Source organism: Ambystoma mexicanum, chromosome 5p (assembly GCF_040938575.1).
Source record: "Ambystoma mexicanum isolate Mex_15411 chromosome 5p, UKY_AmexF1_1, whole genome shotgun sequence".
Lineage (NCBI taxonomy): Eukaryota > Metazoa > Chordata > Amphibia > Caudata > Ambystomatidae > Ambystoma > Ambystoma mexicanum.
In genome coordinates, this window is record NC_090930.1 from 997,872,240 (window position 1) to 997,897,900 (window position 25,661).

At 48.5% G+C, this 25,661-nt stretch overlaps 1 protein-coding gene across 1 annotated transcript in view; it reads left to right on the forward strand.

Annotated features, from left to right (window-relative positions):
- The window catches only part of RIOK1 (RIO kinase 1), an 862,653-nt gene that overhangs the window by 601,885 nt on the left and 235,107 nt on the right, over positions 1 to 25,661 (forward strand). The window contains exon 12 of the mRNA XM_069613474.1: positions 19,077 to 19,183. Within this exon, the coding sequence (XP_069469575.1) occupies positions 19,077 to 19,183 (107 nt within the window). The remainder of the gene's footprint in view (positions 1 to 19,076; positions 19,184 to 25,661) is intronic.

Genomic DNA, 25,661 nt, shown 5'->3' on the forward strand with positions numbered 1-25,661 from the left:
AGAACCAAGCGCTAAGATCCCAATTTCCCTCAGGAACATGCACTTCTGAACTAAGAATGTGCAGATTCTGTATTGCCTTAAAAATAGTTGGGGAGGAATCCGGTACGAAAACACAGCAAGCGGACCCCACTAGTTTACATACTCCACCACGTTCAGCCAGAATGACATCTAATGCCATCCGGTTCTGAAGCGCTGCCAATTTGATCGCTTTCTGCTCTAAAGTCATATTATAGAGTATATCTGTGGTCCGGTTGATGGTTCTCTCCAGTACTCTCGCTAGTTTCCTGATATCCTCGGAATTCGCTATCTGCCCAAAGAATGGAAGGAATGATTTCGCTACATCTCCTAAAACCTGTGCTGGAGTGTCGCCATTCTCGTCCCGCCGTGGACGAGCCTTCGAAACCTCTACAGTACTTGCTATAAACACCCCAGGTAACAGAATTCCTAGATAACAAGTTCCCTGCCAATCCCTGGGCAACCATGGAAATGCTACATTACCGCAAACAAAATAGATAGGTTCGCCTACATACAAAGGTCTGTCTTCCCCAGTCAAATTTGCAACGTTGGCACAACCTTTAAAATCTCCCATTGACCGAGTGCCATTCCTCTGTATGCAGAAAGAAACTGAATCAGGGCTATGGTTAACAGTGTAAGAAGGAGGCACGGCATCCTTATTGCCTATCAGAGTCTTTTTTTAAAGGAAATCAAAGATTGGAAAGGACGAGACAGTCTATCAGAAGGCCTAATAGAAGCAATATTGAGCTTACTCCTATTTGCGAAAAGCGAGCATTCCAGGGGAGTCAGAACACGTTTCTCAAAACTATTAAAATTAGTGCCATCAAAGTTCCCCGAGATGCTATCGTTCCTTCGGCCAAAGAACAGTGCTCTAAGTGAAGCATAACAAGCAGTTGTCAAAGGTAAAGGGTGAATATACCAACCTAGCCCCTTATCCCCATGTTGCGGTAAATGTGAGCAGACCCAACAATTAGTCTTATAAAAAATGGCATGTGTTGCATTCATTATAAGCAACAAGGTATTATTGTGATACTTCTGGCTATGCTGTGAGTCCCTAGGTGACAGAGTATGCAAATGTACAAAAGCTGTAGGAACAGTGGGTACAATTTCAGTCGGCAGCAAAGACTCTAAAGGATGAGTTTCTTCGAAATACCAAAGGCCAAAGACAGTGACTATTATAAAACCAAATATTATCATAAAAACACAGCAATACGTTTTCGGGGCCCAGGCACATTGTTCATTGTCCGAGTTGGTCACCCCCTTATTTATAAGTCCAATACGAGCAGCAGCGTTGGCGGTAGCAGGCATTGTAGATTTTCAATTGACGACCCCAAAGTTTGTTGATGGCGACACTACGGTCGCGCGGCTTCTTAGTCCTTCCACAACCCCTAGCCAACAGAATCCCCTTCCTCAACTTTTTGGGCAAAAGCAAGCCCTTGATGATCCTTTCCTTCCTTGAATGCACAGCCGAACCGTGCCGTATGTCTATCTTCGTGGCCGGAAGTTGTATCTTGTTGTGCCTGGTATTGTTTGATCCGAGAACAAGATGTCGTCACTTCCCGTTGGAAGCAACATATCAGAGGCAAGAAAAGTTGGAACAGCAATTTCCGGGAGCAAAATTTTCGGAGAGTGCAGAGACAAAATGGCAGCTTCCCCAAGCCTCACGGGCTCAGAAAGATTCTCCGACGCACTCTCAGTGCTACTCACTGCTTTGGGATCATTGGTTGCAGCGTTAGCGAGGGGTTCTGTTTCTTCTGTAACGTGTGGCACTGGGTGAGGAAGTTTCTTGACATGCGTCGCATGGATCCAATGCTTCCGGCCTGCGGCACGCACCGCTGTTTGGATGACCAGCAGGACCTGGAACGGGCCCCGCCACCGAGGTGCAAGGCAGGAAGATCGGTCAAAGGATTTGACCAAAACCCAACTTCCAGGTTGTATACTGTGGCCTGGGCCCTCGTATCACGCGGGTAAAGCGTCTCGTACCTGGTGATAAATGAAATACAGGTTTTTAGTCAACTGGCTACAATAGTCTGAAAGCAATACATTTTCTACATTCCTCAATGCCCTAGGCTTCGGAAGACCCCCGATATTGGCAGGTCTCCCCATTACGACCTCAAATGGAGAGAGCCCAGTCTTAGTTTGAGAGGTTGTACGCATGGCTAGTAACACGATCGGTAAGGCGTCCGGCCATTTTAGTTTGGTGCTGGCACACGTCTTAGCGAGCTTGTTTTTTATGATACCATTGTGTCTTTCCACTAATCCGGCACTCTGAGCATGTCTGGCCGAATGGAATCGTTTGTCAATTTGCATTGCCGTACATATCTGTAGAATTACAGCAGCGATAAAATGCAGACCATTATCCGACCAGATAACTCTCGGCAAACCGAACCGTGGGAAGAATTCCTTTAACATGGTCTTTGCAGTGGTCATGGCTGGAGCGTCTTTAACAGGGAAAGCCTCGACCCACTTACTAAAGGCGCAAATGACCACAAAGACATATTTTAGATTGTTACATCGCTCCATTTCAATAAAGTCAAAGTGAATCACTTGAAACGGGACAGAAGGAGGCCCAAAGCTACCTCTTGGAGTTGCTGTCCCCTTTCCCACATTGTGTTGTAGGCAAATCATGCAATTTTGGACATAATGCTGGGCAATTTTTGAAATCTTATCATTTACCCAGACTTTCTTTAACATTCTCGTGATCTGTTGAGCGCACACATGTTTGGGACCGTGTGCCATGGTAACCATCATTACTATATAGGCATTAGGAAGCAACCATTTCCTTTCAACCATGTCCACCCAACACCCATCATCATTGAGTTTCCCCAAGCCCTCAGCCCACCTCTTGGATTCTTCTAATGTGGCATCGGCTTGGATATCCCGTACAGACCCAACACCCTCATCCATTGCATAGGCATCTACAGTCTCCCTTGAAACATAAATCTCCGTGAAGAGATCAGAGGCAGTTTGTCTAGATATTTGATCAGCGAAAGCATTCCCTTTCCCTACATCATCTATAATCTTGCGATGTGCTGCGCACTTAATGATTGCTAACTGACTAGGGAGCGCAAGCGCTGAAAGCAATTGTGCTATCAGGGAGCCATGTTGGATCTTGGTGCCATGCGAAGTTAAAAACCCTCTCTCTGACCAAAGTCTCCCAAAGTTGTGAGCCACCCCAAAGGCATACTGGCTAACAGTATATATGTTTACTGTTAGCCCTTCAGAAAGCTCACAAGCTCGAGTCAATGCTATAATCTCTGCGGCCTGCGCAGAGTTATGCGTAATTCTCTTGGTCTCCACAACCGTACTCAATGTAGTGACTGCATAAGCAGCTGTGGATGTACCATCCAGTAGTTTGAAGCAGGAGCCATCACAAAACAGCTCCTCTTGTGGGTTATCCAAAGGAGTGTCCCTCAAATCATCTCTGCCTTTTGTATCTTGTTCAGTAGTATACAGGCAGTCATGTGACTCTACGTCACCGCAAACAGTATTTTGCGGGAAAGGTAGGAGTTCAGCCGGATTAAGAACGCAGCACCTCCTAATTTGAATGTGGGGAGCAAACAAGATTAATTCATATCTTGTCAATCGTGCGGAAGTGAGATGTTGCGTTTGGGTTTTGTTCAATAGAATATCTACAGAGTGAGGCACCATCAGGGTTAAATCATGGCCTAGGACCATTCCCTCACTCTGTTTTAGAGACGCAGCAGCAGCAGCGACAGCGCGCAAACATCTTAGCAAAGCGCATGCAACAGGATCAAGGGCGGAAGAGTAGTAACCGCATGGCCTATTCTTCCCTCCATGTTCCTGCGTTAATACAGCCAAAGCACATCCATCACATTCATGCACAAACAACACAAAGGCCTTCTCATAGTTTTGTGTGCCCAAAACTGGCACCGAACATAATGCAGTCTTGAGCAACTCGAATGAATGTTGATGCTCCGTATTCCATGGCAATGGCGAAGAAATACCCTTCTTCGTCAAGGCCAACATCGGTTTTATCACTATTGAGAAGTTTGGGATCCATAACCTACAGTAAGAAGCCATACCTATCAAGGCTCTAACTTCCTTTTGTGTATTTGGGACAGACATGCCAGAAATGTGTTTTATTCTTTCAGGTGTCAATCTTCTTCCCTCCTTTGACAGGAGATAGCCTAAATAGGCGACCTCCTGGCAACAATATTGAAACTTTTTAAGTGAAGCTTTGTGACCATGCTTAGCTAGATGGATGAGCAACAACACAGTGCCCTCTTTACAAGAGCTCTCAGAGTCAGCGGCTAAAAGCAAATCGTCAACATATTGAAGCAACGTACAAGTAGGGGGCAATCCAAGGGTATCAAGCTGCTCTTTCAAAGCCCTACTATAAATACTAGGACTCTCAGTATAACCTTGAGGTGCACGAGTAAATGTGAATGAGCGTCCCCCTAAGGTGAGCGCGAACAAGTATCTACTATCCTCATGTATAGGAATACTGAAGAAAGCATTCTTTAGGTCCACAACACTGAAGTGAGTAGCCGTAGCTGGAATCATGGTTAATATTGTCGTCACATCGGGCACAATTGGAAATTGCGGAGCGACGACTTTATTAATGGCACGTAAATCAATTATAAAACTAAATGGAATTGCATTATCACCTTTTTTTTAACACGGGTAAAATCGGACAAACTTCCTGCAATCTCCTCAATCACCCCACGATGGACAAAATCGGAAACAATGCTCTTCAAAGCTCGCTCGCTTTCAACTGAGATCTTATACTGTGGAGTACGGGGCAGCTTAATTCCATGTTTCAAAACTATTTTAACAGGCTCAATCTGCAAAACACTGACATCATTGTCATCAACTGCCCACACACACTCTGGTACATTACTGAATTCTGGCGGCAAAGGTCTAGTCAAGAATTGCGAAACAGAACATTGCTGTGGTGAAATCGTCAAACGCACTCCATCAGAAGAACAATGAATTACCGCATTTGATTCCTTCAACAGATTCAACCCCAGCAAATTCTCTCCACAATTCGAAGTCAAGAGAAATGGACAGTGGTCCGTAAAGGGACCCAAAGAAATAGGTACCGGTGAAGAAACCGGACAAACAACTGGTGTGCCAGAAAACCCTACAGAAACATTGGTTTGCCCTGACAGTGGAATGTTTGGAACCCGAGAATGATCAATGGAGCACTTCTGTGCTCCAGTGTCTATCAAAAATTGATGTTTCCTATTTCCCACTACCATTTCAACGTAGGGACCTTTCTGATTAACGGGAATAGGTGTAGGTTCCAAACCCTGCTTCGGGCAATCCTAACGAAACAAAATATCATCAAAAGAAAGCTCTTCAGATAGATATGCAGCAGAAGGATGATCAAATATGTTTCTAGTATCTACACTCGAAGTCTGATTATCCTGTGAAAAAGGTTGTTTGGGATCCTGCGAAAACTGGCCTCTACCAGGGCCCCCTACACCCGGGCGACCTCTGGATCGTCTACCCATATTTCCAAATGTGTTATTCGACCTCTTCGAAGGACGGGGCATTGTGCATGCCAATGACCCTCCTGGCGACAATAGGCACACTGGTTAATATTCACAGGACCCAAGGGCACATTCCCTTGTGGAACATACTGACCTCTAATCTGCAAACTACCCCCTCTGGGGCCTCTAACAATTTGCTGTAACAATACTTTAGTCTTCAAATCACCTTTTCTCTTCTCGACTCTATCTTTTTCATTATTGACACGGTTCTCGTAGTACTGAGCCATGTGCAGTACTTCTGATTGGGATTTCGCCTGCCAAGCGCTCTCTGAAGACATCATTTGTGGCTGGATGTCAGGCAGCAATCCACGTACAAATTTGTCCACAAATAATCTTTTCCCAGACTCTGTGCCTAAGTCTTGTCCACTGAAATCCGAGAATACCTGTTCGAACCGATTAAAGAACTCGGTAGCACCCTCAGATTTTCCTTGGACACAGGCCGTAAGCTTGTCCCAAATAATTCTCTTTTCGGGGATTATAGTTTTCAGTTTTGCAATGATTCTGTCAGGCAAAGTTAGTATCACCTGAGGTGGTCTCTCACCAGCTGGCCTTTCCCCATCAAGCCTAACTATGTTAGCCCATGTATCTCCCAACCCTGGTACATCGTCTATAGTTCTAACTTGTTTCCACAAATCTACAGGCAGGAGTACAGGGAATAGCAAATCAATGTCGCCTAGGTTAAACACTGAGGACTGCAAAACGGACTCTATCTCTTTATAGAACCCTGTCGGATTTTTCCTAATGTCAGGAATAGTTTGTCTAATAGTATTCACTTCCTGTCGTGAAAACGGGACGTGAACAAACTGCGATACATAATGTGCAGGAATGTCCACAGCAGGTGTACCTGCTGCAGCATTAGCGGGAATCTCAACCTTTGGGACAAATGTCGGAGGAACCTCTCTCATGGGCAACTGAGATGTAGGCAACTCCGAACGCTTACTAAGCAACAGAGCTAAGTCGAGCGCTAAAGCAGTTGAAGTGTCAAGTGAAAAAGCTCTCTTATAAATGCTCAATAACTCTGTGGGACAACTAACCTTTCTCTTTAAACATTCATCCTGCAGGTACTCTACCATTACCTGTATCACTTTCCTCTGCATTTCTAGCGTATATTGACTTTATGTGTCATATACCTCAACTGGAGTTATCGATATGTCTGAAATCCATCTAATCGCATCTTTTGTACAAATTCGCGCCTCCTCAGATGTCGATTTACGACACGAAGAAATCTTTCTGTACATACATACTTTCTTCTTCGTCATCCTCATTCCGTAACCTTTCCAACTCCTTTCTATACTCAAATATCCTCTCAACATGCTCATGTACCTTCTCCACAGTGTCTCTTGAAAACGCTAAAGTATTCAGGTCCCTCAACCCTTGTGGGAGGTCTGCATTATTTAATTTACCCCACATTACACATAAATGAATCCCAAAACCTTCAATGAAAACATTTTTATCAGGAAAATTATCCATATTAGAAAGTGTGGCAAGAACATTAGCTCGATCATCTCTCTCCATACAATGCTTAGCCCATGCAAACAAATCCTGTTTCTTTTATATAGGAAATGTATTACGAGTAACAATCCTCGACCCCGCACCCTGATCAACTACAAGCGGTACAGAACTACTTGGGAGTGAGGGTGCAGGCAAATTCAATGGAAGTACTATTACTGGTGCAATGGGAAGAGGCAGAGGAGCAGGTGGAGGAACAACAACCGGAGGAATAGGAACAACAGGTTGAGCAGGAAGAGCAGGAATAACAGCAGGAAGAGGTACAGCAGGAGGAAGAGGAACATACGGAGGTGGTGCAGACCTTCGTTCATGTAACAATTTGTCGATAAACTCATCAGAAACATGAAGATCTTTAGAAGGATAGATTTTCTGAATACCGAGTGAGAAAGCCCTGTCCATATTCCTAACCGACTCAGACTGTTTGTCCTGATCATATAACAACGCCTTTTCAGCATTTGTTTTATGACGGCGTGCATGTTTTTCCCTACTTTTAAGCTGCTGCAACGCTTCTCTTTTCCAATTTTGCAAAACATCAAATGCTGCAGGTCTGGCCTTGTTTTTTAGCAAAACTGACTCTAAATATTCAATACGAGGGATCTCAAAACTACCATTAACTGGCCACTGAAGTTCGGAGGCATGTCTGGTTTGTCTGTGCCAAATTTTATTAAATACTACACTTCCAATGCCATGCTTACAGTACATAGTACATGCCGGTGACCCCTCCTGTGGTGCCGGACGGCTAAATTCCAAAGATTGTCTATCGCTGCGGAATAATGCCCTAAAGCAGCTAGACAATTTCCCAGGCATTTCACAAATACTCGGTGTTACCTGGTCAATAATTTTGTCTGCGGATACAATGCGCCAAATTCAAATTGTCAGGGTTGAATTAAGAGTCGGGTAACGACTCACCTGACCAAACCTAAGGAGGACCGATCGGTTTACAAAGGACTTAACTAACGAATTTTACCTTGTTTATGGTGATTTCGGCAAATCTGCCCGCCTCAAAAAATTGACCCTCGTCAAGATGCCGTCTCAGACCACACGGCTATCGTCCAGGGAACGGATCGTGCAGCGCTGTTGAGGTGTCACGTCTCGTTCAGTCGGGCCCGTTATGTCACACCGTCCGATCCCGGTCCGATAGCGTGCGTCAACCTTCAATAATCCGGCATCAATCTTGAGGGTCCCTATTCCGGGCACGTAACCAAAAAGGAAACACACCAAACACAGGTTACAAAGGAACATACAAAGTACTTTATTTTATACTGAATCCAGTTACAAAAGAACAGAACAAAATTCAGATAGCTATCGACCCTCAGTACAACACAGCGAACTCCGGCGTGGTTCGGTGTTCTCAGTGAGTGCAAATATTCATTGAAACAGTCAGGCTTTTATACATTTCTCCAGCCTGTTGTACAGCCTTTCTTCAGGTTAACCATTCCATAAATAAGTTACTGCTCTAGGGTCCCTTGCCAGGTCAAATCTAGTTCATCTTAGGTTTATACATTAACAAGAAGAAATGGTAATAATGTATGCTGTAGGCCTAACATCACAATGCAGGACTTAATTTATACAATATAGTTAAGCAGGTGTTCTCATTCAATTATAGATCAGTTTCGGTGATACAGGTAATCCATTGCACACAGGTCAGCAGAAGGACAAGGTCTCAGCTCATAACCCTAACAAGTGGCCTGCAGGCAAGTTATACATTAGCTGTACAGAGGTCATGACAATCAAGTTCTGTTCTGAATAACATAGGCTACCATTTTAGCTCACATGGTGACTTTATAGAGCAAGAAAACTTAAAATGGCGGCTTGACCCAAAATGACAGTTTACATGGTTTCTAAGGTCAGGACCTTGCAATGCGAGTTTATTCACATGTAGTTTATAAGCAGCTTGTTACAGCTTGGCGTAGGCCAATATACATATATTCATAGCAATAGGAGGCACGATATAATTTCTAGTTTGACAATAGATATGGAATACGTCGGAGGACCCAATCCCCTCGAAGAACAAGTTACTTTCTTACCTGGTAACGTTCTTTCGATGGGATGGTCCGACGACGTATTCCATATCGCTCCCTCCCTGCCTTCCCCGCTGCAGAATTTCTTTTGCGATTGCAGCTTACGTTCCGCAAGGCTTTGTGTCTGACTGGCAGTTGACTAATGTCACACGTTCTGGGGGAAAAAACTACAACTGAGGCTACGGGCGTCGTGCGTCCTACTTATCACATCGGATGACGTCGGACGTCGGAGGAGGTCCTCGATGACGGTGCATCGACGTCATCGACGCAGGACGCAGATGCCGAAAAAAGTTTCCGAAGCAGCACAGCTGTGGTGATTACATGTCATAGATATGGAATATGTCGTCGGACCATCCCATCAAAAGAGCGTTACCAGGTAAGAAAGTAACTTGTTCTTTGCTGCTGTCAAACAGGTATCTCCAATACAATATTCATGTACAAAAATTACAATTCTTTTATACACAATTACAGCTTTTTATTAATTAGCTGATGCTTATTTTCTTTATGTAAAGCATTTTAGTAGATTTTTATAAATGACAATCTATAATGTCCATTGCGGAACACAAAAACATAGTTATACATTCACTATGACATAAATGCAAGCGGCATGGCACATAAATCATTCATTTGTACATTATCACTGGTAGTTTGTTGGTAAGCAAAGGATGTTCCATGCCAATAAATTTAGAAAACACAGGATGAAAGTGCAGAGGGAGGAGATGTTGGTCATCGGTCTCCTATGCCCGGCTAAAGTCTGACCTCATATTTGGTCTACGTCTGGGTGTGATGTTAGAAAATGGGAATACAGCACAGGATGAGAACCCAGTACTACTTTGGGAAGGTGTGCTGCTGACGTTTCAGCAGAATGGATGGTAGCCTTCTTCAGGGGCCAAAGAAAGTCAGGAGACTCTGTGTTTGGAAAAACAGAAAAGGTAGAGAAAATATATAAGAGAGTACAGTTAAAACAGCTGCAGGTAGCTGATGTGGGTCAATGTGGAGCATCTAATACTAAAAACAAGTCCTAAAAGGAGTTCCAGAGACAAACTCCACTCACCACTGGTCATGCGTCCAGTTGGAGCGGATGAACCCGAGGGGTTTCATCATAGGGGCAGAAAGAAAAGCGGATGTAGCCTGTGTAGGCGTGGGTGGAGTGGATGGTCGGGATGTAGGCAGGCGGCCGGTGGATAGCTGTTGCCGGACCCACGGGGTGGATGGCAGGGTCGGGTACAGGTCCGAGGGAGTCGAGCCTGTAAAACATGAGAGAAAAGGGGAGGGAAAAGGGGATGGGGGAGGGAATATTGCGTAGGTCAATGGGTATTGAGGCTGAACATATTCACGAAGGGGACGAACGGGATGGTTTTCTTGCTATGATACAGGATGGCAAGGATGCCATGTGTGAGGCCGTTCAGTTGGGTCTGGACATGGCAGATTGTGTCAGCCGGTCCATGGCGGCGAGCACCGTAATACGCAGGTTTGCGTGGTTGCGGAAGTCGGGGTTTGCTCCTGATGTGGAAGCCCGGCTCCTCAACATGCCCTTTGATGGTGTACATCTTTTTGGCAGCAAGGCTGACAAGAGCCTTGAGAGGTTGCAGACCTCAAAAGCTGCAGCAAAGTCATTGAGCGCTGCAGTTCGCCAACCTCCGCCTTTTCGTCCTAGGGGACAGCAATGGAGGGGAGGTTCCTTTCGTTATTACTCATCCTTTGGTAAAGCGAGAGGAGTTGCTAGTCAAAGGGGCCACCGTAGGAGTGCTAGAGGTGGAAAACAAGGTACTTGAGGTGCCAAGGCCACTCGGGCAATTGCCTCTTTGCCCTCGGGCAACGCCGCAGCCGCTTCAGCTCAGTCATGAGGCCATGTCCCATGGTTCGCCGGTTGGGGGGAAGGCTGGCACAGCATCTTGTCGAATGGCGTGCCATTACTTCAGATATGTGGGTTCTGGAGATCATAACCCACTTCTACTGTCTTCCCTTTCGGCAGAGGCCTCATGTCAATCCACCGGGGAATCTCTCTTTGAAGAGTCCGGATCCGCTCCTTGCGCAGGAAATTCAAGCCCTGCTGGAGAAAGGTGCCATAGAACTGGTGCCTGTAGCGGAGAGGAACAAGGGATGGTATTTCCCCTTATGTTTTGATTTCCAAGAAAGACGGAGGATTGAGACCCTTCATAGACTTGCGCGGTTTGAACAAGATCCTTCGGAAGGACAAGTTCAAGATGGTTACTCTTTCTCACGTCCTCCAAGCCCTTCAACTTCAGGACTGGTTGGTGTCTCTAGACCTCAAGGACACTTATTTTCACGTGCCGATCCTTCCGAAGCACAAGAAGTACCTGAGGTTCGCGGTTGGTGACTCGCACTTTCAGTTTCGGGTCCTGCTGTTCGGATTGACCTTCGTCCCAAGGCTCTTCACCAAGCTCATGATAGTGGTGGCAGCGCATCTCAGGAAAGAGGGGATTCACGTCTACCCCTACCTGGACGATTGGTTGATCAGGGCGCGCTCTCCCGAGCAAGTCCTGGATCATCTGTCCGTCACCTGCTACTCCCTCCACAAGCTGGGCTTCTCCCTCAACTTACAGAAGCCCCACTTGACGCCAACTCAGAGGCTCCAGTACATTGGAGCAGTGCTCGACACGTCCCTGGGGCAGTGTTTTCCTCCCCAGGTGAGGGCTCATCACATTCAGCAGATGATGCACAAGTTCCAACATGCCCAGAGTCTCCCTGAGTTCGAGTTCTTGAGATTGCTCGGCCTCATGGCATCCTGCATTCTTCTGGTGCCAGAGGCCAGGTTGCGGATGAGATCTTTGCAATGGGCACTCAAACTCCAGTAGTCTCAGTCCTCTGGCAGGATGTCGGACCACTTTCAGGTTTCGCCCTCGGTCGCTCAGGACCTTCTGTGGTTGGCCATCGGCAGCAATCTGATGAAGGGGGCTTCGTTTTGGCTGCCCTGGCCGGAGGTGACGATCGTGACAGACGCGTCTCTCACGGGATGGGGAGCTCATGTCAACGATCTGACAGTCAGTGGTCGTTGGTCTCCGTCAGAGTCCAGACTCCATATCAATCTGTTGGAGCTGCGGGCCGTCAGGCTTGCCCTGAAGGCTTTTCTGCCGACTGTGCGAGGAAAGAATGTCCTGATTCTGACGGACAACACAGTGGCCATGCACTACCTCAACAAAAAGGGGGGGGGCAGGGTCACTTCCTCTGTGCAGGGAGGTGATGCAGCTCTGGTTATGGGCAATCCAGCAGGAAATTTCAATCTCGGCAGTTCATCTGGCCGGAGACGAAAACGAGACGGCGGACGCTCTGAGCAGGCAGAGTGCGATCTCTCACGAGTGGGAGTTGGCTCAGGAGATTCTCCTGGAGATCTTCACCCTTTGGGGTACCCCTCAAGTGGATCTCTTCGCCTCCAGTGTCAACCGGAAGTGCGAAAGATTCTGCTTGCAGGAATTTCCTCCAAGAGGAGCCTTAGGAGACGTGTTCGTAGTGGAGTGGTCATTCCCACTGCTGTACGCGTTTCCTCCAGTCCCCGTCATCCCGCAAGTGCTGTGGAGGATACGGAGGTTCGGTTCCTGGATGATATTCATTGCTCCAGCGTGGGCCAGGAGGACGTAGTACCCGGACCTTCTCAACTTGCCCATCTGCCCTCCACGTCCTCTTCCCTACCGAGACGATCTGCTCTCACGGGAGAGGGGCGGGGGTCAGGTTCTCCATCCAGAGGTCGGATCCCTCAACCTTCACGCTTGGCTTCTGAAAGGTTGAGGTATAAGGATTGGGACCTCCCTGAAGACGTGATGGAGGTGTTGCTTTTAGCCAGGCGGCCGGCGACTAAGTCCTTGTACCATTGCCGTTGGGGAAAATTCTGCAACTGGTGCAGGGTTAAGAATGTGGATCCTTTTTCATGTGACATTCCTGTGGTTCTGTCTTTTTTTGCTTTCTTTAGCCCACATGGGCTTGCAAGTGGGTACCGTTAAAGGTTACCTGGCGGCGCTGTCCATATTTAAGCACTCGTCTGAAGAATGTTCTTATTTTAAAATTCCTTTAATTTCGCAGTTTCTAAAAGGGCTCACTTATGTGTTCCCTCCGTCACCGTTCCAGGTGCCCGGTTGGGATTTGAACCTTGTTCTCAAGTTTCTAATGGATGCTCCGTTTGAGCCTTTACATTCGTGTCCTTTGAGACTGTTAACTCTTAAAACTGTATTTTTGGTTGCGGTCACTTCCGCTCGCAGAGTGAGTGAGTTACAGGCACTTTCAGTTAAGCCACCCTTCACTGTGTTTCATAAGGACAGGGTTGTCCTTAGAGTTCGTCCTGCCTTTCTTCCGAAGGTGGTGTCGTAATTTCATTTAAGCCAGAAGGTTATTCTTCCAGCGTTTTATCCTCCTCCGCATCCTGGTAAGGAAGAGGAGAGGCTCCTAGGAGAGCTTTGAGCTTTTATATTTCACGCATGTCCCGGGTCAGAGTGGACGATCAACTCTTTATTGGTTACGCTGGAAGGCGTTTGGGACAGGCTGTTACTAAGCAGACTTTGTCTCGCTGGATTATCTTGGCAATTTCTGAATGTTATCGCTTGGTGGGTATGTATCCTCCGGTAGGCTTGCGGGCCCATTCTACCAGGGGTATGGCTGCCTCTACTGCCCTGCAGAGGGGTGTTCCTATTCGTAACATCTGTGATGCAGCCACTGGGCTTTGGTCCATACTTTTGTACGACACTACTCCCTCGATTCTATCCGTGGGCAGGATCTGGCCTTTTGCAAGTTGGTCCTTTACTCTGCAATTTCATTGGGCATTCTAAAGTTCTATCTTCTAAATTCTTTTTCCCACCTCCTTATGTTGGTACTGCTTTGGGAGTCTGTCATAGATAATGGAATACGTCGGAGGACCCAATCCCCTCGAAGAACAAGTTACTCTCTTACCTGGTAACGTTCTTTCGATGGGATGGTCCGACGACTTATTCCATATCGCTCCCTCCCTGCCTTTCCCGCTACAGAATTTCTGATGCAATTGCATCTTATGTTTCGGCAAGGCTTTCTGTGGTCAGACTGGCAGAAAATTGGTTCCACACATTCTGGGAAAAAACTTTAACTGAGGCTACGGGCGTTGTGCGTCCTACTTATAACATCCAGTGACGTCGGCCATCGGAGGAGGTCCTCGAGGGCGACGTATCGACGTCATCGACTCAGGACGCAGACGCCGAAAGATTTTCCGAAGTAGCACAGCTGTGGTGATTACTGTCATAGATATGGAATACGTCGTCGGACCATCCCATCGAAAGAACGTTACCAGGTGAGAGAGTAACTTGTTCTTTCATGTGCCAATCCATCTCAAGCCCAGAAAGTACCAGAGGTTCACCGTTGGCGGTTCTCATTATCAGTTTTGAGTTCTGCATTTCCGGCTGACCTCCACCCGAGGGTTTTCACCAAACACATGGCGGTGGTGGCAGCAAGTCTCAGGAGAGGGGGAATTCACATCTACCTGTAATTGGACGATTGGCTGACATGGGCGCGTTCTCCCGAACAAGTCCTGGATCATCTCAGCGTGACCTGCCCCTCTCCCCACAGACTGGGCTTCTGCCCCAATTACAAGAAGTCCCACATGATACCATCTCAAAAGCTCCAGTTCATCTGGTCGGTACTGGATACATCCTTGGGAGAGGTGAGGGCTCAAGACATTCTGCAGATGGTCACCAGATTTCTAAGTGCCTTCAACTTCTTGACGCTGCTCGGCCTCGTGGCATCCTGCATTTTCCTGGTGCCAGAGGCTCGTTTGAGAATGAGATCCCTTCAATGTGCTCTCAGGACACAATGGTCTCAATTCTCGGGCAACATGTCAGATGTACTTCAGGTTCCAAACAGGGTCGCACAGGATCTCCTGTGGTGGACCTGCGAAGACAACATTCTGAAGGGAGAGCATTTTTGGTAACCATGGCCAGAGGAAACAGTAGTTACGGACGCCTCACTCATGGGGTGGGGAGCCCACGCCAACAATATGACAATCAGCAGTCGTTGGTCTCCATCGGAGTCCAAACTACACATCAATCTTTTGGAGCTGAGAGCAATCAGACTTGCACTGAAGGCTTTTCTGCCCTCTGTAACAGTGACAGAATGTCCTGATAATGATGGGCAACACAGTGACCATGCACTAGCTCAACAAGAGAGGAGGTGTAGGGTCTCTACCACTGTGCAGAGAGGCAACGCAGCTCTCGGTCTGGGCAATTCAAGAAGGAATCTCCCTATATGCAGTTCACCTAGCCGGAGAGGGGAACACAGCGGCGGACGGACGCTCTGAGCAGGCAGAGCACAGTCTCCCATGAGTGGGAACTAGCTCCGGAAGTCCTTCAAGATATATTTTCCCTTTGGAGAACCCCTCAGGTGGATCTGTTGTGACCATTGTCAACCGGAAGTGCGAACTGTACTGCTCCAGGGAATTTGCCCCAAGAGGAGCTCTAGGTGACGCATTCGTAGTGCACTGGGAATTTCCACTTCTGTATGCGTTTTCTCCAGTTCCCGTCATGATCAGGAGGTTGAGAAAGTTTGGGAAATCCATGATCAGAATTGCTCCGGATTCGGCCAGGAGGAGGTGGTACCCGGACCTTCTGGACATGCCCATATGCCCTCCAATATGTCTTCCACAAAGAGAGGACCTTCTCTTGCGAGAGGAGGGTCGGGTTCTCCATCCAGAGGTCAAGACACTCAGCCTTCACGCATGGTTTCTGAGAGGCTGAGCTATAAGGATTGGGACCTCTCAAATGACGTAATGGAGATTTTGCTTTCGGCCAGAAGGCCAGCAACAAAGTCTTTGTACTGCTGCCGTTGGAACTAATTCTGCAGCTGGTGCAGGGATAAGAATGTGGATCCTTTGCTATGCAAAACACTGGAGGTGTTATCTTTTCTGCTGTACTTGGCCAATCTGGGGCTCAAGGTTGGCACCATTGAAGGTTATTTTGCGGTGCTTTCCATCTTCAAGTGCTCGTCTGAGTAAACATCATATTTTAAAATACCTTTGGTGATACCATTTCTAAAGGGACACACTAATGTGTTCCCTCCATATCCTTTTCAGGTTCTGGTTTGGGACCTTAATCTTGTTTTACAGATTCTCTTATGTGCACCATTTATACTGCTCCATTCATGTTCCTTTAGACTACTAACATTCAAAACCATCCTGCTGGTAGCGCTAATATCAGCCAGTAGGGTGAGTGAGTTGCAGGCACTATCTTCTAAGCCACCTTTTACGGTCTTTCATAAGGACAATGTCGGCCTTAGGGTCCATTCTTACCTAAGGTCTTATCAGATTTTCACTTGGGACAAAAGATAGTATTGCCTATTTTCTACGTTCCACCTCATCCTGGCAAGGAACAGGATAGGATACACAGACTCGACCCACAAAGGGCTCTTAGTTTCTACATTTCAAGGATGCCAAAGTTTCGTCTGGATGACCAGCTGTTTATAGGATATGACAGACTGTAACCAAACAGACCTTGTCCAGGTAGATTATTTTAGCTATTACTGAATGCTATTGGCTGACTGGGAAAGATCCCCCAGAAGGCTTGAGAGCCCATTCCACTAGGGGCTTGGCTACTTCTTCTGCTCTGCAAGGAGGTCTTCCTATAATAAACATTTGTGACACCCACTTTTGTCTACAATTCACACTGTTACAAACTATTACTGCCTTGATTCCACCTTAAGTCAGGATGGAAGCTTTGGGAAAGTAGCCCTTCATTCGGTTCATGACAACCCTTGATTTCAAAATTCTTACTCCCTCTGCCAAAACTAACAATGCTTTGGGAGCCTACCAAAAGATGAGGAATACGTGGGAGGACACAATCCATTCAAAGAACACGTTTCTTACCCCTGGTAACATTATTTCGACTGCATGTTGCTACCACGTATTGCTCATCACCCCTCATAGCCTACTCCATAGTAGAATTTCCATGTTATTCCGGCTTGCGCTCCTTCAGAGTCTAGTATGGTCTAATGCGCTTTAATGTGGGTAGTTCTACTTTAGAATGACACGGAAAAACAGACCTGAAGCTAGCGGGTGATGCACGTGCTATATATACCTTCGATGACATCATCTTTCGAGACGGAGGCCCTCGAGGGACATCGAGTCAACCGCATCGGTGCACAGCGCCCTATGCTGAACGTTGTTTCCGAAGCAGCTGATGCTGGATATTGGATTGGAGATATCAAAATATGAGGAATACGTGGGAGGAACATCCAGTCCAAAGAACGTTACCAGGGGTAAGTAACTTGTTCTTCTCTACCTTCCCCATTCTCGCAACCTGCCTCTCCGAGACCGAACGCTGGATGACGGTCACGCACCTCCTCCTAATTCCAGGCAAAACGAGATCATGCTATACAGGAAGTCCGCTCTCTTCCATCAATCCCACCCCCTGGTCGCTCTCCTTCAGCCCACCACCTCCAACACAGTAAAAAATCTCAGGTGCATTATGGATGCATACTTGACCCTGTCACATCATATTAACTCTGTGGAAAAAGGCTGTTACCTCAACATATGCATCCTCCACCGTCTTTTTCCTTTCCTGACCTTTACCACCTTTTTCCTTTCCTGACCTTATGCATCCTTCACTGCCTTTTTCCTTTCCTTACCTTTCGCATCCTTAGGCACCTTTTTCCTTTCCTGACCTTCCCACACAGTCACAGTAATCATTGCAATCATCCTTTCACGACTAGACTATGCACTATACCGAGGGGCTCCCGCATCGCAGCTGAGAAAATTGAGTACAAAATACTGTCACGAGACTCCTCTCAGCCTTATGACCCAGAAAGCACATTTCCCCACCCTCTGTGTCCTACACTGGCTTCCGATCGGGTAGCAATCTTACTTAAAGGCGATGTGGATCCCCCATCAAGCCTTTTACAACAAAGTGCCTGAATACCTGCTGCAAGAATGTACCCGCTACAGACCTAACACAAACCTCAGCTCAGCGCACCACTTGTCATTTGTGATCAAATCAACTCGCATGGGGGGGTTCCTTCTTCTCAGTACAGGCACCCACGATCTGGAACTCCCTCCCAGTAACCATCCACTGCATAGAGGACCAACTCGCCTTCAGGAAGGCACTCAAAACATGGCTCCCCCCCACCACCCCTCCCTCTCTGCACCTTCGCACACATAGACTGGACCTTATTGCCAACATTACTTCTAATTTCCTTTTCTTCCTCCCCTCCCTTGCGGACACACAGGCGACTCTGGTAAGTGATACATCGAAGAGGATAGCGTGCAGCCTTTTTCGTGAGGTCCGAGCACTTCGTCTTACAGGTTGTCTGTGTTGTTGCCATGAGACTGGCAATAACACTGACAACAAGCTCGATCCTCCATAGGTCACTATGCATTATCATCTTCACAGGTGAAGCCAACATAGTAACAATTACTCGACACAAAGATGGTAAAGACGAATAAAAATGAAGACGGTAACCTTATTGGACCCTACATTTGTGCTTGTAATCGTATGTCATCTGCATTTATGCCATAGTGTCATGCTGTCCTACACACTACCTGCAGCAAAGTCCTCTACTGTAATCGGTTGCTTTTAAGGATTGACAAGCTTCTTACTTAGCCCGCACCCTTTACTCACGATGCAACTCATAGAATAGTGCTGAGTCTCACAAAAAACATGTATTCCAGTTATCACGTAGTCGCCGACATAGCACTCCTTCCCATGCCTCTGCGATACGCGCTGCATGACTAAAACATTTGCTTTAGACATACATCACCCTCAAACCTTGTGTGCTACAACCCAACAAATACAACTGAGTCCCACAAAAAAGTAGGTCCTGCTGTCTCGTCGCCTCTGACACATCACTCATCCCTAAGCCTTTGCAATGGATGTATACGAATTGTTCGAACTACAATTGTTCGAATCACAATTGACCTTTGCACAATTGACCGAATTGTGAAGGTCAATTGTTACATATCTGCGGGGGGAAACCCCCCGCAACTCCCCTTTTTATTTATATAAAACCAGGTAATTTTTTCTGATATTTATTGATCTGATTTTTCTGGCAGATTTCTTTATGAAGCATGGCGTTGGAGTGATGACGGTGCGAGAGTTATTTGGGTTTGTGACTGACCCTTCCATCACAGAAGACAACATGGATGCCTATTTGCAGAAGGTAATGCTTGTTCACTGTTGATTTGCAATGGATCAGGGAATGCATATTTTATATCTCATCAGCATTGTTTTATTCTGAAGATTATGGTCTAGATTTAGCCTGTCGGTGTAATGCATTTTGTTAGGTTGGAAGGAATTTTGTCTTCTGGGCCTGTAGATACTAAATACATTCAAATGAATGCAAGGATCATCTCAGTTGCGCCATGGCAGGTACTCTTTGCTCCAACTACCTCAGATTTGTGTTCAGCAATAGAACCATATTGTTGATAGAACCGCATAAAGTATGAACAAAAATACAGGTAGTGCAGCCAAAGGTACCCGTGTGTCCCTGTTATGTGCCCTGGCCTGCTTCACCTTTTTAGCTGCATATCCTTGCGTTAGGTGATTTTCTTCACAAGTCCAATGGTGAAGGCTTGGAAAGACCAACCTGTTTTATTAGGCAGGTTTTCCACCAAGATAGTCTTGCAATGGTGAATGTGACTGAGCATTCTGTTTTCACCTGTAGGAGGTGGAGGAGAGCGGGGTGGTATTACAGTACAGCTAGACGCACATCAGCGCAAAATGACGGAAGGCCTACATAGTATATTTACTGAACATTGTACTCTTTGTATTGTGCAGTGTCTCTCCCTGGCAGGTATTTCCTATGCTTCCTTTGCGGCTCCTCTATTTACTTTGGTAGGGCTCTTGTCCCTCACAGTTTTCTCTGCTTATAAAGGTCCAGGGGCATTGATACCGTTTTGTGCCCTGTCCCTTTCCCTCACTCGTTCTTTGAAGGCTGTCCCCACCATTCACCCCCCGTTGCCTCTTCCATCTCTCCCCCACTCACCACAAGTATCCACCTCTGCTTGCTATCTACCCCTCTCTTCTGGCTGTCATGCACTGGAAATACTGCCTCCCTCTTTGCCTTCACCCTGGCTCCCACTTTGGTCACCACACCCTTACGCAATGCATCCTACCAGCCCCTGTGTACTGCGGTGAAGACCTGGGCTGCATTTGTGGCACAGTAAAGACCACAACTGCAAATGCAAAGACATGTCATTCTTTGTATAAAATTAAGCATCAAGACATATCTACAGTTCTGTTAGGTATTCAACAGTTATTATAAAAGCAGTAAAGTGACCCTGAAAGACAGACAATACATGTTAAACTGGTAGCCAACACAATTTTTCAGTTGTGTAAAATATTTAGCACCTTTGAACACATGGTCTAACACTTTTAAACGATCAAACTGATACATCCCTCAAATTAGATGTTTGGTATTAACCAACAAAGTATAGTTTAGTTTAGTTTATTATTTGTATAGCGCCGCCTGGCCCAGGGGCATCCAGGCGCTTGGTACCGTTACAACAGTTACAACACCAATATGTTACATCATACAGTTTAGTTAGTTCTTGTAATACAGTTACAGGCAACATACATATCATACATATTTACACGGGTTAAGCAGGCAGTGCATGCGTTAGTCGGAAGAGTTCGTGTTTTGGAGCTCTTTGGACAGAATCCAGGTTTTGGCTGTGAGTCTGAATCGGTGATAGGATGGTTCGGATCTGAGATCGACTGGTAGTGAGTTCCAAAGTTTAGCGGCAAGCACAGGGAAGCTGGTGCCTCCTGCTTTTTGTATCTTAAATCTGTGGATGTTGAGGCAGTGTTTGTCCTGATCTGCTTGGGCGAGATGAGTTATGGTGCGTGAAGTTGTCTGAGAGGTATCTAGGTGCTTGGTTAGATAGGCATTTATGTGTGAGAGAGAGTGTTTTATATTCGATCCTCTGAGGTATGGATAGCCAGTGGCAGGAACGTCTGGCGTCAGAAATGTGTTCGTGTTTGGATATGTTCATAGCTGCTCTTAGAGCGTTGTTTTGAATAACTTGCAACTTGTTAATATTCCTTTGGCTAGTACCCAGGTATAGGGCGTTGCAGTAATCTGCTTTGGAGAGTACTGGTGCTCTAGCTAATGTGGTGCATTTGGGGGTCGAGAGGTAGGGTCTGCTAGCGTCGATGAGCTTACAAGTGTAAGCGGTGGCGGATGAGATGGCGTTGATTTGTCTTGTCAGTGTAAGGGAGGAGTCAAGGTAGATCCCAAGAGTTTTGACATTGTTGGAGACTGTGATGTTGTTTCCGTCAATGGTAAATGTCTGGTAGAGTTTGTCGAGTTTGTTGAGTCTGGATTGGGTGCCTAGGAGAAGTAGCTTGGTCTTGTCGTCATTGAGGCAGAGTCCATGTTTAGCCATCCATTCTTGGATGATGGAATAGATGTTGTTGAGTACTGTGGTGTCAGTGGCATAGTCGCCTGTCAGAGGGATGAGTATTTGGGTGTCATCTGCGTAGTTCGTGTAGATGACGCCCTTACGGTCCACGATGTCGAAAAGAGGTTTAGTGAACACATTGTATAATGTGGGGGAAATGCAGGAGCCCTGGGTGACGCCACATGTGACGGGGGCTGGTTCGGCTGAGGCTGTGGGAGCAAAGACCCTCATAGATCTGTTGTTCAGGAAGGACTGAATCCAGGCATTGGCCTTGTCAGAGACAATAGCTGCTGAGGATAGGTGTTTACAGAGAATGTCGTGACTTACCAGGTCGAAGGTGGCCGACAGGTCGAGGAGGAGCAAGAGGGCTAGTTTGCCGTTGTCTTTGAGATTGTCCATTTGTGTTTTGAGATCAATCAGGGCTGTCTCAGTGCCGTGCCTGGGGCGGAAGCCTGACTGTCTTAGTCCAAGTAAGTTGTTTTTCTCTAAGTGGTTCTGGATCTGAAGGTAGGCAGCTCTGTCGAGGATTTTTAGGAGGAAGGGCACAGTGCTGATAGGTCTGTATTTTGTGTGGACACTGGGGTCGAGCGTGGGTTTCTTGAGAAGAGGTAGAACCCAGGAGTCCTTTAGGTTGTTGGGTACTGTACTGGAGATGAAGGATGAGTTTATGAGAGATGTGATGAAGGGGGCGAGATGTTTGGCCGCTTCTTTGATGACTGGCGATGGACAGATGTTTCTCCAGCATGGGGTCTGGCATGGATTCACATGCTCATGAATATTCCCCGTCGTCAGGCTGGGAATCCTCGGTAAAGAAAAAACCAGTATCAGTTTCGTTTCTGATCTGTCTTTCGTAGTAATAACCAATCACTGGTCTCTGCATCATACTGACCACAGCCAATGACTGCCCTCTACCTAAGCACCGCCTCTGGCAGCCATCTTCAGATTTTTACCGCACGTTCATGTGTTGGGATCTTCGTGCTATTGCTCTCGAGCGTTAGTGCTATTTTTTCACATTTCTTCTCAAAAAACTTCGTTTTTTCGGTCAAAAGAGCCTCAAGCTCCACCGACTCTCCATCCGATCAACGGGGACCCGTGTCGGATTCGTCTGCGCCCCTCAAGGGTGAAGATCTCGTCGAGCTACGCTTTTGGAGGACTCCAGAAGTTTCTCAGGCCCGGACATGGCCCAGGAGAAGGGAAGCTCGACGCCCGGAAAGCTGTTCAGGATCTGCCCTGGATGCCAGCTGCAGAACGTCTTTAAGGAGGACGAACACTCCTTTTGTCTCTACTGCCTACATGAGGACAAGACGCACGTGGAGAAGGACTGTGCGTTTTGCGGCAATATGTCGGAGCGGACCATGAAGGACCGCCATCAACGTCTCGCCAACTGGCTGGAAGGGAAGAGCCCGTCAGGCGAGAAGAAGAGGAAGAAATCCGAGCAGTCTTCTAAGACCTTTGAGGACGCCCCGGCGACGGGGGTCCAACACAAGGCCAAGCACCGCGAGTCCGCTGGCACCGGGAGCGCTGAACGGTCGGGCTCTACGGGCGCCAGGCAGGGCGCACCCTCCCCGGCAACTTCAGCCACGAGCCAACGCTCTGGGTCGGGTAAGAGGAAGGGTGAGCACCCGGCGAAGCTCCTGGAGAGGCCCCGGTCGAGCTCGAAGGCCCCATCGGAGGGGGAGCGAGGCAGTGTCCCCCCCTCAAGGATAAGGCGGTGAGCGCACCTAAGGTGGTGAAGGCCTTAATCCATCCGGCCAAGCCCTCTATCGATACTGTCGCTGCGGCCCTGGCTCAGCCTGTGGAGGCTACACCAGTGGTGGCGACCTCGGGGCTCAGAGTCTCCCTGCCACCTCGGAGGGAGTCCTCTTTTGTGCCCATCGATAGGACCCCCGTGAAACCCCCGGTGGGGAAGAAAAAAGGGGGGCAGGGCGTCGTCGTAGACTCAGCCTCAGCTTCAGAGGAAGAGCTGATTGAGGTCTTAAGCCACGGCCTTGGCGTGGAAGAAGACCGGCCCGTCGGGATGGATCCCGACGCAGGTGATGACGACATCGTCGAGGGTGCTGACGGGGCTCCTGATCGCCCGTCGGATTCCCCTCTGCCAGTGCCGCAAGACAACTCGACGGCCATTTTGTTGGCTATACAGTCCTTATGTTCAGAGATAAGGACGAGACTACCGTTGCCGACGGAGGAACCTCTCCCGTCGGGGGATCCGGAACCGGGACCTTCTGGTGCTCCCCTGCCCAAGAAAAGAAGGATTTACCCTCCACCTCCTTTTCAGCCGTCGCGCCGCGTTCAGCCCTCCTCCCCGTCCTCCCGAGGGGATGATACGGGGACTGACACTGCAGCGACGGGTACGGACGACGAGGTATACGACGAGGATCTACCGTCGTCGCCTCCCACCAGGGTTTCTCAGCCCGACGAGATTGGATCGTTCCACTCCATGATCGCCAGGGCATCCGAGCTTTTCCAACTCTGCCCTGAGGAGAAGAAAAAGGAAGGATTCCTTTATCAACGGCGCGAGGCCAAGAGGAAGACGGTCCTCGCGGTGCCTCTACTGGACGACATTTGGGATGAGGGCCTCGCCCTCCTCAAGAACCCTTCCACAACGCCGGCTAGAAGAGACCGGTACGAGAAGAAGTACTGGGTCCCGGACGCGGCCCCCCTGTGCCTCCGGGCGCAGCCTACCCCGGACTCCGTCGTCTCCGCGGCGGCCAGGAAGAAAGCGGGGGGGGGTGCAGCCTCCACATCGACTTCCCCACCGGACGGCGAGGGAAAGAAATTGGACGCTATGGGACTCAGGGTCATCTCGTCTGCAGCGACGACGATTAAAGCGGCCAACGCCTTGGCTATCGTGGCCTGCTACGACAGGGAGCTATGGTACAAACTGGCTCCCCTGCTGGACTTCCTACCGGACGACAAGAGGGCGGATGCCCTGGAGATCCTACAGGAAGGCGAGGTGGCGTCGGACCACGCCATCACTATTGCGACGGACATCGCCGCCACTGGGTTTCGCCAGTTGGGCAACGGCGTGGGCCTTAGGCGGCGTGGATGGCTCAAGGCTACGGACTTCCGTCAAGACGTACAGACCAGAGTCCTGGACATGCCGTTCGATGGGAACAACCTGTTTGGGAAAACAGTGGACGATTCCCTTCAGGCCATTAAAACGGACACTGAGACGGCCCGGGCCCTTGGGGTTCTGCAGCAACGACGGACGGAGCAGCAGAGGCAAGGGCGCCTCCAAAGGTTCCGGCGGCGGTTTCTCCACCTACCGTCAAGCGGCCCGCTCGTCGTCTCAGGAGGCCTACAGAGGACGAGGCAAGTCGTCGCCAAGGAGGTCAAGGCGGCAAAGCCTCGTCGAAACAGGATTGAACCGACCGTGGGGTCGGGCACCCACCGAAGCACCCCGGTGGGAGGCCGGCTGGCGAGCTTCGTCAGCGTGTGGGAGTCCATCTCCACCTCCGTTGGGTGCTGGACGCCTTAGCCCGGGGCCACGCGCTCGAGTTTCAAAGAAGGTGCCCGCGCGTCCCCCCCGTGGCCAGGAAAGAGCTTCACATCCCTCAGCTTCTCCTGGAGGTAAAGGCGATGCTCAGGAAGGGCGTCATCGAACTCGTCCCAAAGAGGCTTCGGGGCTCCGGAGTTTACTCGAGATACTTCGTCGTGAAGAAGAAGACGGGAGGATGGCGCCCCATTCTAGACCTGCGACGTCTGAACAAGTTCATCAAGGCGCAGAAGTTTCGGATGGTCACCCTCCAGCACGTCCTGGGGCAGCTGGAGGAAGGAGACTTCCTGTCGTCGTTGGATTTGGAGGATGCCTACTTCCACATTCCCATCCTAAAGGGGCACCGAAAATTCCTCAGGTTTGTGGTCCAAGGGCGTCACTACCAGTTCAAAGCCCTCCCCTTCGGACTACGGTCGGCACCCAGGGTATTCACCAAGTGCCTTGCACCGGTGGCGGCGCAGCTGCGCCGCGAGGGGATCCACGTCTACCCCTACCTGGACGACTGGCTCATCCGAGCCAAGACGAGGGAGCTCGCCGTGGAGCACACGGCAAGGACCGTCCAACTTCTCACGGACCTGGGATTCTCCGTGAACTACGCCAAGTCCCACCTGGTACCCGCGCAAAACGCACTGTTTCTGGGAGCGAAGCTCGACACAGTGTCCCTTCTGGCCTCCCCGTCGGAAGAAAAGACCAGGTCCATCCTGGGCAAGGTACAGCGGATGTTGGTTTCCGACGCGGCC